The 13,319-nt window shown below is 31.3% G+C and overlaps 4 protein-coding genes across 6 annotated transcripts in view; 2 read left to right on the forward strand and 2 right to left on the reverse strand.

Moving 5' to 3' along the window:
- Positions 1-1,004: 1,004 nt before the first annotated feature.
- On the reverse strand, positions 1,005-6,180 carry LOC115244438 (mitochondrial carnitine/acylcarnitine carrier protein). Its single transcript, XM_029822063.1, has 5 exons — positions 5,813-6,180; positions 5,526-5,640; positions 4,855-5,169; positions 1,607-1,780; positions 1,005-1,446 (listed from the first exon to the last, which is right to left on the reverse strand). The coding sequence occupies exons 1-5, from the start codon at positions 5,906-5,908 to the stop codon at positions 1,259-1,261; spliced, it is 888 nt and encodes a 295-aa protein (XP_029677923.1). The 5' UTR covers positions 5,909-6,180; the 3' UTR covers positions 1,005-1,258.
- On the forward strand, positions 1,788-4,698 carry LOC115244435 (insulin-like growth factor-binding protein complex acid labile subunit). Its single transcript, XM_029822057.1, has 6 exons — positions 1,788-2,095; positions 2,445-2,582; positions 2,659-2,793; positions 2,874-3,691; positions 3,763-4,312; positions 4,397-4,698. Exons 1-6 carry the CDS (start codon positions 2,057-2,059, stop codon positions 4,571-4,573), a joined length of 1,857 nt encoding a protein of 618 aa, XP_029677917.1. The 5' UTR covers positions 1,788-2,056; the 3' UTR covers positions 4,574-4,698.
- Positions 6,181-6,283: 103 nt separating the features above from the next.
- Positions 6,284-9,841, forward strand: LOC115244436 (N-acetylgalactosaminyltransferase 7). 3 transcript variants are annotated; one of them, XM_029822061.1, is made up of 11 exons: positions 6,284-6,482; positions 6,698-6,868; positions 6,992-7,197; positions 7,273-7,439; positions 7,528-7,735; positions 7,943-8,119; positions 8,212-8,455; positions 8,542-8,763; positions 8,852-8,950; positions 9,057-9,182; positions 9,294-9,841. In XM_029822061.1, the coding sequence occupies exons 1-11, from the start codon at positions 6,432-6,434 to the stop codon at positions 9,432-9,434; spliced, it is 1,812 nt and encodes a 603-aa protein (XP_029677921.1). In that variant the 5' UTR covers positions 6,284-6,431; the 3' UTR covers positions 9,435-9,841. The 3 variants fall into 3 exon arrangements, with proteins under 3 accessions (XP_029677921.1, XP_029677919.1, XP_029677920.1); XM_029822059.1 differs by having other exon boundaries at positions 6,322-6,482; positions 6,684-6,868; XM_029822060.1 differs by having other exon boundaries at positions 6,322-6,482; positions 6,691-6,868.
- A 1,342-nt stretch (positions 9,842-11,183) lies between these two features.
- LOC115244437 (T-complex protein 1 subunit delta) overlaps positions 11,184-13,319 on the reverse strand; it is a 3,337-nt gene continuing 1,201 nt past the window's right edge. Inside the window, 6 exon segments of the mRNA XM_029822062.1 lie at positions 11,184-11,928; positions 12,109-12,265; positions 12,267-12,331; positions 12,483-12,827; positions 12,914-13,075; positions 13,160-13,255. Of these exon segments, the coding sequence (XP_029677922.1) occupies positions 11,683-11,928; positions 12,109-12,265; positions 12,267-12,331; positions 12,483-12,827; positions 12,914-13,075; positions 13,160-13,255 (1,071 nt within the window). The 3' untranslated portion in view covers positions 11,184-11,682.

The following is a 13,319-nucleotide window of genomic DNA, read 5'->3' on the forward strand; positions in this document are numbered from 1 at the left end:
ACACACACATATATATATTGGATTTTTATTTGTTATATATATATATTGTGCGATCTTCCTCGGAGAAAAGCCTTGTACATAAAACATATTACAGAATTACTCCATTATAATATCGATTTTACATTTCCTTATATGCAATATAGTGTATATCAATATACAAATGTAACTAACTATGTATATATATGTATATATATACTGTTACATTAATAAAGTTTTATATATTCAAACTATGTTTACACAATTTATTTCTTCCTGCCTCGCAGAAATCTCAAAATAAATCTCAAGAACAGGTTATATACATACATAGAGTGTGAAAACTGTAGGAAATAATATAATGTAGTCTTTGCGCAGGAGAAAAGAAATAATACAAAATGAAAGTATGATATCAGGGAATATACTTGTATAGTATAATCTTGTGGATATTAAGTTTTATAAAGTTTTAAATATATATATCAAATTTTAAACGCATATTGTACGTATCAGGAATTGTGATAATAATTCCTAAGACATATGGAAAGACTGCTCAATAATCAATGATATATATGTGCAAACCTTTATATTGATATTATAAATGCATCATGTATATTATATACATATATATATATATATATATATATATATATATATATATATATATATATATATATATATATATATATATATATATATATATATATATATATATATATATATATATATATATATATATATATATATATATATATATATATATATATATATATATATATATATATATATATATATATATGTATATAATATACATGATGCATTTATAATATCAATATAAAGGTTTGCACATATATATCATTGATTATTGAGCAGTCTTTCCATATGTCTTAGGAATTATTATCACAATTCCTGATACGTACAATATGCGTTTAAAATTTGATATATATATTTAAAACTTTATAAAACTTAATATCCACAAGATTATACTATACAAGTATATTCCCTGATATCATACTTTCATTTTGTATTATTTCTTTTCTCCTGCGCAAAGACTACATTATATTATTTCCTACAGTTTTCACACTCTATGTATGTATATAACCTGTTCTTGAGATTTATTTTGAGATTTCTGCGAGGCAGGAAGAAATAAATTGTGTAAACTTTGTCTGTGATAAAATTAATCGTTTTACAACCGCTTAGTGTATGAATCGTAGCGTTTGGCAATCGATATCAAGAGAGACAGGATGTCTTCATTTAGTTACGTCATGCGCGTTATGCGCGGCTCAAATTATAAACTTGGCACGAGCCAGTTCAAAAATTTCATGCATACTTCAAAGCCCATGAAACAAGCTGCGTTTGCAGGGAAAGCTCGCAGCATAACTGGTACAATACCTTTGTAAAGTGCTATTGGTCCCTCGTTTTTCATCAGTTTGACAAATACTGCACGTATTCCGTTTTTATACGTACCTTCGGGGGCTGCAATATAATATGTGATATATAATGCTGCAAGTTTTATACGGAATCTTTATATAAATATCTAATTTTTATATCAATTGATTCTCTTGAAAACCCCTACTCTCAATTTAAAATTGAAAAAAAATATCCTTGTTATTATTACATTAAAGTATATATATACCAGTTTGTAAGCGGCTTTTCAAGATATCAGGTGGCATCCCCACCAACCAGTTTGCAATGCCTGCAAAACCACCAGCTATTATGGTGGCTGGTAAACTGAGTTTCCCTCCCTCAGGAGTAAAATATTCTTTTAGATATTCATACGTCATAAAATACGTTCCGCTGGCCGGGATATCTGAAACAAATATATGGAGGCAGAGTATAAATTAGTAATCGCTCGAGTATTCTTACTCCAGAGGATGAAGATGGCACGTAAATATTATGCACAATTAATAATAGCGAGTAGAGAGCGTGTGGGCTGACAGATAGAAAGCATCCTGTTTGATAGGAAGCATCGAGGCACATTGATAACACAGTTAACAAAATCCAGTTTCCTTCAGACCAGCGTGCTGTTACTGGTTTCTACATATTGTGCTTCGTTTCAAAATCAAAATTCGTAAAGTGAGACAACATGACATTCGTTCTCTTATTTCTCGTCGTCTTATCTTTGGTATATAAAAATTTTGATACTTTGATGTGCTTATGTTAGATATTATTGCTTTGCTACTAATCCAACTTTACTTTCTATATGTATAATTACTTCATATAAATATATTGCAGCATTTAATATAAAATATCAATATATCATATGAAACAAATATTTGTCTCAGAATATTATATGAAATTATCTTAAATATTATTAAATCTTAATAATATTAAATCTTGAATATTATATCTTAAATATTATAAGATAATATATAAGATAAATAAAAAATTACAAGATAATCAAAATAAATTTCGAAGATATATCCCATAGTAAAATATTAAATTGTTTAATCTCTAAATTATATTACACTTAGGATCAGGGTATAGGACAAATTATCGATATCGGTGGTGTATGGGAGATAAGATGCCCGCAAGGATGTACTTGCGAGATCCAAAAATTCTCTGATCTACCTCTACATCAATGGGCTGATACTAATAGAGATAAAGATCAGGTACAAACGAATCGAGTAGATACCAGTGTTCATAATCATCAGTTTTTATAATTTAATGCGCGTTTATGTTCAACAGAATGTATCTTCCGACGATGTCGATTTTAATATGAATGATGAGCATTCTATGACTCATGAATTATTAAAAATAGCAACGTGCGTGATTGTTGAAAACCCTGACGAACTTTTGGCTAAACTTCCTTCAGATATACAGGTCATATAGTATATAATATCGTATATGATTTTATATATTTATACATATATATCTTATATTAATTTCTTTTGACCTTCTAGGTTCTAACGTTACTTGAATCGGGCAATGGAGACACCGACATTCTTCTACAAGCTGCTACATTCCAGCGCTTCACTGAGTTGATATCGTTAGACGTTCAAGGGATAGATTATAGCGATCCTTCTATGAGGGAAGTAAATAATTACAGAAAAGAAGGTGGCATTCGTCTCTCATCCGATGCTATGTATCCTCTAGGACCTATCTTGTTGTATTTAAATTTGGAACGAGTTAAATTGTCAAACTTAAATCTGCCAAATAAAAACAAAGCGAATTTGGTGATCAAGCCGATGAGTTCTCAGGAATCCGAAGCGATTGACGACAATCGAGCGATCGTAAGCAATGTCAGTCAGCACAAAGGGCATAGACTCATTTTTCTAAGTCAACAGAATAGCGACGACAAGGAGATATTGCCATATGATCTATATAAGCAAGAATTGGAGGGCTATAGGGAAAATGTCGAACTGTTCGCTGCGCTTGGCGCGCTAACGCATTTAAGGGTGTACGATTGCGCCCTAAAAGACATATCCTGGCATATGTTCGACGGCCTCAATAGTCTTCTTTATCTCTCGTTGGAGAAAAATAGTTTAAAGTTCATACCGGAATTTTGTTTCTACGGTACGCCGAACTTGAGATCGCTATCACTCGCCAGCAATGAATTATTGACATTGAAGAGCGTAGACTTGGCAGGGTTGCTTATGCTGGAACATCTGGACTTGCGACAAAATAATTTGACATTTTTGTCGGAATTATCATTTCCGCCTTTCCCGACGCTAGAAAGTGCTGATTTTACAGAGAATCCTCTGGACTCCATTTTTCCAAGGTAATATTCTACGCAATTATATCTCGACGATTGGATCTAAAGAAAATAATGTATATTTATATCTGTTTCAGTACTTTCGAGATTATGAATACGACAATAAAACTATATCTCGGAGGAGTGACGTCAAAATTAAAACTGCAAAAAAATTCATTACTCGGTCTACGTAGAGCTGAGATATTACATTTATACAATTTGGAGATACCCATGTTAGAACGCTTTATACTACAAGGATTGCCGGCATTGACGCATCTCAAAATGAAAGGAAATGTGACGAGTATTGATTTCGATGCGTTTGTCGATCTCGCCAATCTGTTGGATCTGGATCTAAGTTATTGTCATATTCGGAAAATTTCCATGGATGCCTTCTACGGTTTAGAAAAAGTTAGAAGAATCGACCTATCGAAAAACGATCTTGAATCCATACCGCCTGGTTTATTCGTCGCTCAACAACAGAAGGAGTTAAGAGAAATTATACTTACAGGGAACAAATTAACTTCACTACCTTCGGACTTTTTTAAAAGTCTTAGATTGCCGAGTAAACAAATACAAATACAAAATATAAGATTGGACGAGAACCCTTGGGATTGTACATGCATCATGATCAATTGGAATCCTCATTTAGTAACTATCATTTTATCTGATTTGATTCCAATCGTTTATACTTGATAATTCATTATTAATAAAAACAAAATGCGAATTGCACAGGTAAACAGAAATAAGGAGACAGCTCCGCGATGTTCGACGCCGAAGCGATTGCAAAATTGGGGAGTTTTTCATGCATTGCGCAAAGGTGGTTTACAATGCAGAAACCCGAGAAAACGATACCTTCAAAAGTTTATAAAGACGAGAGGAGACTTCGAAGAGAATAACAATATCAGTTAGTCAATTTCCAACTTTTTTGCAAATTGTGTGTATATGTTGAAAAACGCAGAATTTAAAAATACATCATAAATTTTTGTAATATATCAATTTCTAAAAATATATTTAATCCTTCTTTTTGGAATAAATAATAGCGCGTATGTAATAAGTTTGCTTCTTACCAATATAAATTTCTACTCGTGATATATACAAATGTAAAATTTTTTTAAATATGAAAATATTTGATAAACAATAGTACAAATTTGTGCGTGCGAGAATTAATAATAAGAGATTGCAAATCATACCTCTTAACAGCGTAGCACAAGTGCCTTTGTAAATACTTCTAATGCCCCCTTCTCGATACAGTTGCTTCGCACAATCTAGCGGTCCGTTATACTTTGGTTTCGCATCTGCGTGTTGTATTTGCAACAGACATTTGATACGTTCGCCTGGGGTCATTATAACAGTCGTAAATATACCACTAAAAGCGCCGGCGTAAAACAATTGCAATGTCGTGAGTTTTTCATCCGGTAAAGTCTGTTGCAGCTTCTTCCCGACACTATATCCGAAGAAACTTATTGCAAATATCGGAGCAACACCAGATAATGGTGCACCCATACCTAAATATAAAAGAAATACAAATTTATTATTTTTTTTCTTGTAAAAGTGTACAAGTTTTTGTTAAACTCTACTAAAACATGTAAAAGTATATAAACTATTCTTGTATAATTATTAAAGATTCGGTTATACATTCGGTTATTATTTATACAATATATCTTGTGTTATATAATATGAAAGAATTTTATAAGAACATTGGCACTATATATTTATATAAAATGTAAAACTGTTCCACAGTTATTTCAAAGCGCTGTATAATTTTTACATAATATACAATACATAGAAAATATCTTTGATGTTTCAAAAAAACATTATAATGTAACAATTTTTGTATACTATACAGCGTAAAGATAAATACCCTTGTATAAACCACGTATTCCTTCTTTGGTAACTGTTTTCTTAGCACAATCCCATGTACCTGAGTAGAGAGGCAATTTGTTAGGTCCTGGTACTGGCATTGTCTGAAGACGTACCTGTAGTACAATAATTTCTGTTTTAAAATCTTTGCAGAATACATGTTGTCATGTATTTAAATAGACTATAAACAAAAGAAATGAAAAATAAAGATAAATTCAATTCTATTCAAGTGTGCGATGAAACTTGATTCTTCATCTAATATGCTAATATAAATATATGTAACCTCACCTTTATGGTGTCCAAAGGATGACCAGACACGACGGTACATATCCCGCCAAATCCACCGCTTAAGAAATATTTAATAGGACTAACACTGTCGGACATGATTGCTGTATTACAACTGATTTGGAATACCAAATACCGAACGAATAATAATTCTAAAACTCATTCAACAAGCCAGGGGTCAAAGTACACCAATCAAAAGTCAATTGGCCCTCGATTAATCTTTCGTATCGGGATCATAAATTCCATTGATCTTGCACGTGATATTTTTCACGGTTCATGATATTTTACACGATTTAATATATACATCCATATTTATATTGCGATGGCATTTTAACATCCTCGGAAACATTTCGCACGAGAATAATACTAGATTATATTGGATTACATCTATTCAAATCAGCAAACACGGCCTTTTAATACAAACATGGCGATGATCAGCTCTGCAAGTGTAGCGTCTCTAGTCGCACATTTTTAGTATCTATAGTACCAGTGACAGCTGGCGACACGTTGGCCGCTTTTATATATATGCAAATGTGAACATTACGGTTCTTGATTCTTGATACGATGAATAAGTTTGTTAACGTCTATAATTATTATTGACGTTCGACACGTCAACGAATGTATGCCGTCGAGCCGGTTTTACGTTATCCCGATTTGTTTCTTCCGACAAGAGGTATCGTGTATTTCATTTATTTATCTTTTGAAATTGTCGGCTGAAAACAGGACGAGTTCCGAATTACGCAGCGATTAAATTATATGAATCGCGTACTGTTGAAATAAAACACGCATCGTCGAAAGAATTTTCGTGAAATATATTTTATATTAAATTCTGTTGAAAATAAAAAAGATCTCTATTAATAATCGTGTGTTTAAGTTTTTAGATTTTAGATATATAACTTGCAAAAGATGAGGATTGTACAGTTTAGAAGAAATCGCTTGTTCCACATACTCATTGGCAGTACACTGGTGTTATTACTTTTATACATTCTCCTTAATTTATCTTCAGATAATCATATGAACGATATAAAAGAATGGGCACAGGGTCTTAAACAGAAACAGGTAAATTCTTTAATATATTCGCCTATTTTTAATAAATACATAATTTACTCAAAATAAATATGCATCAAAAATTATTATTGATTTTCAAATATTTTTTAAATATTTTTTTCTTATATTATGCAGGTACCAGTATTTGTAGAAGGTTTAGGAAATTATGAGCTACGCGATGTACCAGTTAGAACTGGTCCTGGGGAAAATGGTAAACCACATATTTTAAGAGATGATCAACTAAATGATGTTCAGCAATCAGAATCCGATTATGGCATGAACATGGTATGTTCTGATGAAATCTCGTTATCGAGAGCAATCCCAGATACTAGGCCAGCAGAGTAAGCCCTTTTTCTTATGTCTAATAATATTAAATCCTGCATTTATATTTTTATATCTTTTCTTATATGATGCAGATGTAAGCATTGGAATTATCCAGAGGAATTACCGCGCACCAGTGTCATTATAGTTTTCCATAACGAGGGTTGGTCCGTTCTACTGCGAACTATTCATAGTGTTATAGATCGCACTCCATCAAAATTTTTGGAGGAGATCCTTCTTGTTGATGATTTCTCTGATAAAGGTACGAGCTTAACATAAGATATAATAAAATCCGAGAAATCTGTGTTTGATAATTGATACAAGCAATAAAGCGATATAATCCTTTGCAGAAAATTTAAAGAGTGACTTAGATTCCTACATTGAGCAATGGGGAGGAAAAGTTAGATTACTTAGAAACTACGAGAGACAAGGTTTAATACGAACGCGATCTCGAGGAGCGCGTGAAGCCAAGGGTGAAGTAATAGTATTTTTAGATGCTCATTGTGAAGTCAATGTCAATTGGTTGCCGCCGCTATTAGCACCAATTTCTGAAAATAGGTAAAATCACAATCATAAGTAATAAATGATTTAGTATCATATAGTTTGAGAAAATTGATAGAAAGCATTTTTGAATAGCATTTGTATACCTTGAAAAAATGAAATATGATCAAATAAATATAGCTCATTAATGAAATTCTTCATACAAAGTTTTCTGTCAACAAATACGAGTTTTTTTTCTGAAAATATACTTTTCTTCTTTTTCAGGAATGTAATGACAGTTCCTGTGATAGATGGCATTGATCATAAAACCTTCGAGTATCGGCCTGTGTATCAGGAGGGCCACTTGTACAGAGGAATTTTCGAATGGGGAATGTTATACAAAGAGAACGAATTGCCCAGACGGGAAGCCAAAGCGCGTGCACACGACAGTATGCCATACAGGTACAATTTTTATTTCAAAAGCTTCATATATAATTTCATTATTGTAGTACAATGTTTTTCATCCAGTTTTATTTCGTTTATGCGACTTACAGATCACCTACACACGCTGGTGGCTTATTCGCGATAAATCGACAATACTTTTTATCACTGGGTGGATACGATGAGGGATTGCTCGTCTGGGGAGGAGAAAACTTCGAATTGTCATTCAAGTTATGGCAATGCGGCGGGAGTATTTTATGGGTGCCATGTTCACATGTCGGACATGTTTACCGAGGATTTATGCCTTATACGTTTGGTAAACTTGCTCAAAAGAAGAAAGGACCATTGATAACTATCGTGAGTAGTCTATATTATCATCACATCAGACACATGTACTATTTCTTTCTGAGGTAGAAATCATTGCAAAATGTATTCTTTTACAGAATTATAAAAGAGTTATAGAAACATGGTTCGATGAGAAACACAAAGAATTCTTTTACACCAGGGAACCATTGGCTCGATTGCTCGATCACGGGGATATATCCGAGCAGTTGGCCTTCAAAGAACGAAAAAAATGTAAGAGCTTCCAGTGGTATATGGATAATGTGGCGTATGATGTGTTGGATAAATTTCCAGAATTGCCACCAAATATTCATTGGGGAGAGGTGCGTTGTTGACCGAACGCGTATTTAAGTTTTATCAACAAATCAAATACATAAGCTTCTGTATTAAACAATGATAATATCTTCTTAGTTGCGAAATGTGGCAACTGGATCGTGTTTGGATACTATGGGTCATGCACCACCAAGTCTTATGGCTACTTCCCACTGTCATGGCTTTGGAAACAATCAGGTAATTTACGAAAATATCTTATTTTTTCTTACTTAGATATATAAGTTAGACAACTTTTTATTTTATATTTATGATATTTTTAAATTTCCTATATATTTGTTGTTAGCTTATAAGGTTGAATGCAAAAGGTCAGTTGGGTATCGGTGAAAGATGCATTGAAGCAGATGGTCAAGGTATAAAGTACGCATTTTGTCGTCTAGGAACCGCAGACGGTCCATGGCAGTATGATGAAGTAAGTTTGTTATCTTTCAGCAACAGAAATTTTTCAAATCAATACATCTTTGCAAATTTTTATACCTTATATTTTATCAATATTATACTGTATATTAATTTGCATTTGTAGAAAACAAAGACTCTGTTACATAGAGTACATAAAAAGTGTATGGCACTTCATCCCCAAACTCAACAGTTATCTCTAATGCCATGCGATATAAACAATACTTACCAACAATGGAATTTTCATCAAATCCATCCAAGATGGTAATATGGAAGAGAGAAAAATATAAAATCTGTTTTGCTTATCAAAACTTGTACATTGTTCGATAAGTTGCGCACAGATTTTTGCAGAGAGAGTACACAATCTATTTTTAGTAATATATAATGCAGGATGGTTTGGCATATGTTTGCAACACTAATTCATTATATATATATTAACCAGTGATATACACAAATAAATAATTATAGTTTTCAATATTGACATACACATCGAACAAGAACAATATCTAAAAACAATTTAAACTTTTATATCTATATTATATTATCACAAGATGTGAAAGAGTCTACAAGTAAATATTTATATTATAAAGTGCAGAAAAGAGTAAATCTAACAAATTTATGAATTTTAACTTTGAAATATCTTTTTTTTTTTTTTAAGTTTAATCAAACCTGCGATCTAAATATTTAATTTATTTCTACGAATTTTATCTAGATTTTATCTATGTTATTCATGCAAAAATTTATCTATGTCATTTAATTATGTTATTTCTTCTTTCTTACTGAGTGATAAACAGCTCTAACACAAAAACTAGTATTTAATAACATTTATTCATATATATATATATATATATATGAAGAGATGTACATGAAAAAAATATTTCGACAGATGGTCTGCTCATTGTCACTGCCAATATTTGTTCCTATAACATTTTTTTCTATAAAATTGATTCATTAAAACTTCTAAAATGTTTAACATTTCAACAATTTCTTGAATTTAGGAAATATTGGTAATGTTACGATATTTTTTCTTTTTACATGCTATTCAAAAGATAAGGAATTTTACATTATTATATATGTACGTGTGATGTGTAGAGAAATGCATAATTATTTTAAAAATTATAAAATTAATTAATGAATATATCCATATATGAATTTTATGCGAGAATGTATATAAAAATTTATATATAAAAGAGATACATTTTCTAGAAGATTAAAATATTTATTAGATATACATAGTATCTCCATGTGACATTTTTATTTTTATACCAGTGGTCGAATATTTTTCATGGCAATGTAAAACATATTATATCTTTAATTCTGTTAATGCACAGGAAAAAATCACAATAATTATTAAAATAAAAGAATTATCATGAACATTATTGATATAAATAAATAGATTTTATATAACAAACATTTCATTTATGTAACTGTGTAATGGAATTGCATAAATTTTATTTATATATAATGTATTTTGATCAAAGTCAGCAGAATATTTTTTGTTGTTTTATATTGTTTAAAATTTTACAAATGTTTGTTTCAGATAATCAACTTTTTACATTTTTCCCAATTACACTAGGTTTGAAATTTTTATATTTTTTAAATCATATTTCGGCATATTTTGAAGAATGTGTTACTCTTATTTAAATAAAAGAATTATTTGAACAAAAAAAAAAAGAGAAAAAAACTGCCACTGCTATAAAAAAAAAGGAGTGATCAACACGGCATTGCGGATATCTCTCCACGATATATGCGATAGATATCAAATATGATTATTACATATAAATGTACTTAATTCACAATTATTAAAGTAAAATTTTTTATTTTTTTAAGCAATAGATGTGATTGTGCAGCTGATTTATAATTAAAAATAAATGCAGTAATCTCTAATATAGATAAATATGTATATATATATATACATATATACATACTTAATATTTAGCTATGTATCTGGCCCTAATGCCGCCTTGTATGAGATTATATTTCGATTAAATTGTTAAGAGAATCACATATGTATGTGTTATGTATATATCTTTCTTTCTCAAGTATACAAATATTAAGATTTACAAGATAAGTTTTGTAGGTATTAGGGTTTAACTACCTTTTCCTTTTAATAACAAGTCAGGAAAATTGAAGATTTTTTCTTGAGGCAAAAATTCTCACAAATACAACACAATGTAACATACTACTTACATCTATGCTTTGTTATATATACTAAAATAATAAATTACTGATATCTCGTAAACTTTTTATTATTTTCAGTATTAACGCGTTTAAAAAATATTACATCATATAAAGCTTTTGCAAAAAGCATATACGAATTTAATTGTTAAATAGGCTTTTGTAAAACCAATCAAACGAATGTGATGAACATGGAAAATCTAAATCTGTAACGAAAATCAAGTTGCATATATCGATAACGCGTAGATACAACAAAGTATACGATATATATTGTTATTGTTAATTGTACTTACTATGCTATGTAAATAAAGAATGAATTTTAAATCGCATTTCTTGATTTATTGATTCGTATTGACAATGTCATCGATTTTCAATATACTGCGTACGGTTTCGGAAGCGAGAGTTATCGAACTGGTAGAAACCAACAATGGTTGAATTACGTTCTCCTCCAATATATTGGTAATGGCACCCTTTCGAACGTTAATTCCCGCTGTTATTTCACCCTTCGCATGTCGATTACGAAGTTCAGTTACTGTTGCTATCGGATTCAAACCCGCATTCTCGGCTAACGTCGACGGAATCACCTAAAATTGACAAATTATTAAAAGTTTATCAAACATTGTATAATTATTTAGGACTATTGTCTACATCTTCCACAATATACTCGTACATAGTTTAATATTTATAGATATAGAACAATATTAAACCATAAATAAGATTTAATTCATCTACAAAAGAAATTATGGAATGCATTTAATACCAACCTCAAGTGCATTTGCATAGGCCTTGATACAGTATGCATCAACCCCGCCTAAGGTCACTGCGTACTCTCCCAACTTTATTGCCAATTCGATTTCCGGTGCACCGCCACCAGCGATCAGCGCTCTTTGTTTCATCAAACATCGGATAACGCACAGAGCAGACCAATTTGTTGCTACCGCGCACGAGAACCGTGACCGTTTTTCCGTGGTTTTGAATTCCTGTGACCTATGTATATGTATATTTAAAAAAATATATATATATTAAGTATAGAAATAATTTATATATAAGAGATGTAAAACACATTGTATTACAGAAATACGAAAAGAAATATGACATTAACTTTCATAATGTTGCTGTTTCTATCAAATAAACTCACCTTGACAAATTTCGAATTTCCGGTTTGCACTTCCTCACAAAGTTCCGCGTTAACAAGATTTTCAGCCACAAAGTGATCCAGCGACGCAATCGGCCGGCAACCTAGTGTTTTACAAACGAAGGGAATGTCCTCGCGCTCTATATCCTTTATCACCATAACTTTAATTTTGTCTAAGAAATGTATCGCGAGATCGCTAATGGCGTCGCGCAAGATTGACTTTTGCACGAGGAGTACATTGCAACCAGTTTTCTTGATCTGTTTGATGATATTCAATATGTAAGCACGTTCTTCCTTTAAGACACGATCCATCGCCGCATAGTCAGATACAACAACATTATGATCCATCTAGAAATTCAAGAGATTAATTTATCCATTCATGCAAAGATAAATAAATACGAATTCGCTCATATTGTTATATTCACGACACTCACATCAGTTTTTGGTGGTGAAATGCAGAATTGAATTAATCCAATTTTAGCTTTCTCGATACGTTTCGGACCATTAACATTACAAGACTTTTGAGTAAATATCAACCCTTCTATTAATTCAGTATCTTCGACAGTACCTCCTAACTTTTTTATTACTTTAATATCCTATAAAGATAACAAGAAAATGCTGATGAGTAAAATTCATGTTACATTAGCAACAGAATACATATACAAAGAATTTGTTCTCACATGCAAGTCAACCGACACTTCCTTTCCTTCTTCTGTAACTTTTAATACTGCATCTACAGCGAGTGGTGCAAGGAGGCTAGATTGTTGATGCACAACCTAAAATAATATAATGATAAAAATACTTTAAATTGTTGTCGGTGTGTGTATATATATATATATA

This window comes from Formica exsecta, unplaced genomic scaffold (assembly GCF_003651465.1).
Source record: "Formica exsecta isolate Colony F162 unplaced genomic scaffold, ASM365146v1 scaffold82, whole genome shotgun sequence".
NCBI classification, from domain to species: Eukaryota; Metazoa; Arthropoda; class Insecta; order Hymenoptera; family Formicidae; genus Formica; species Formica exsecta.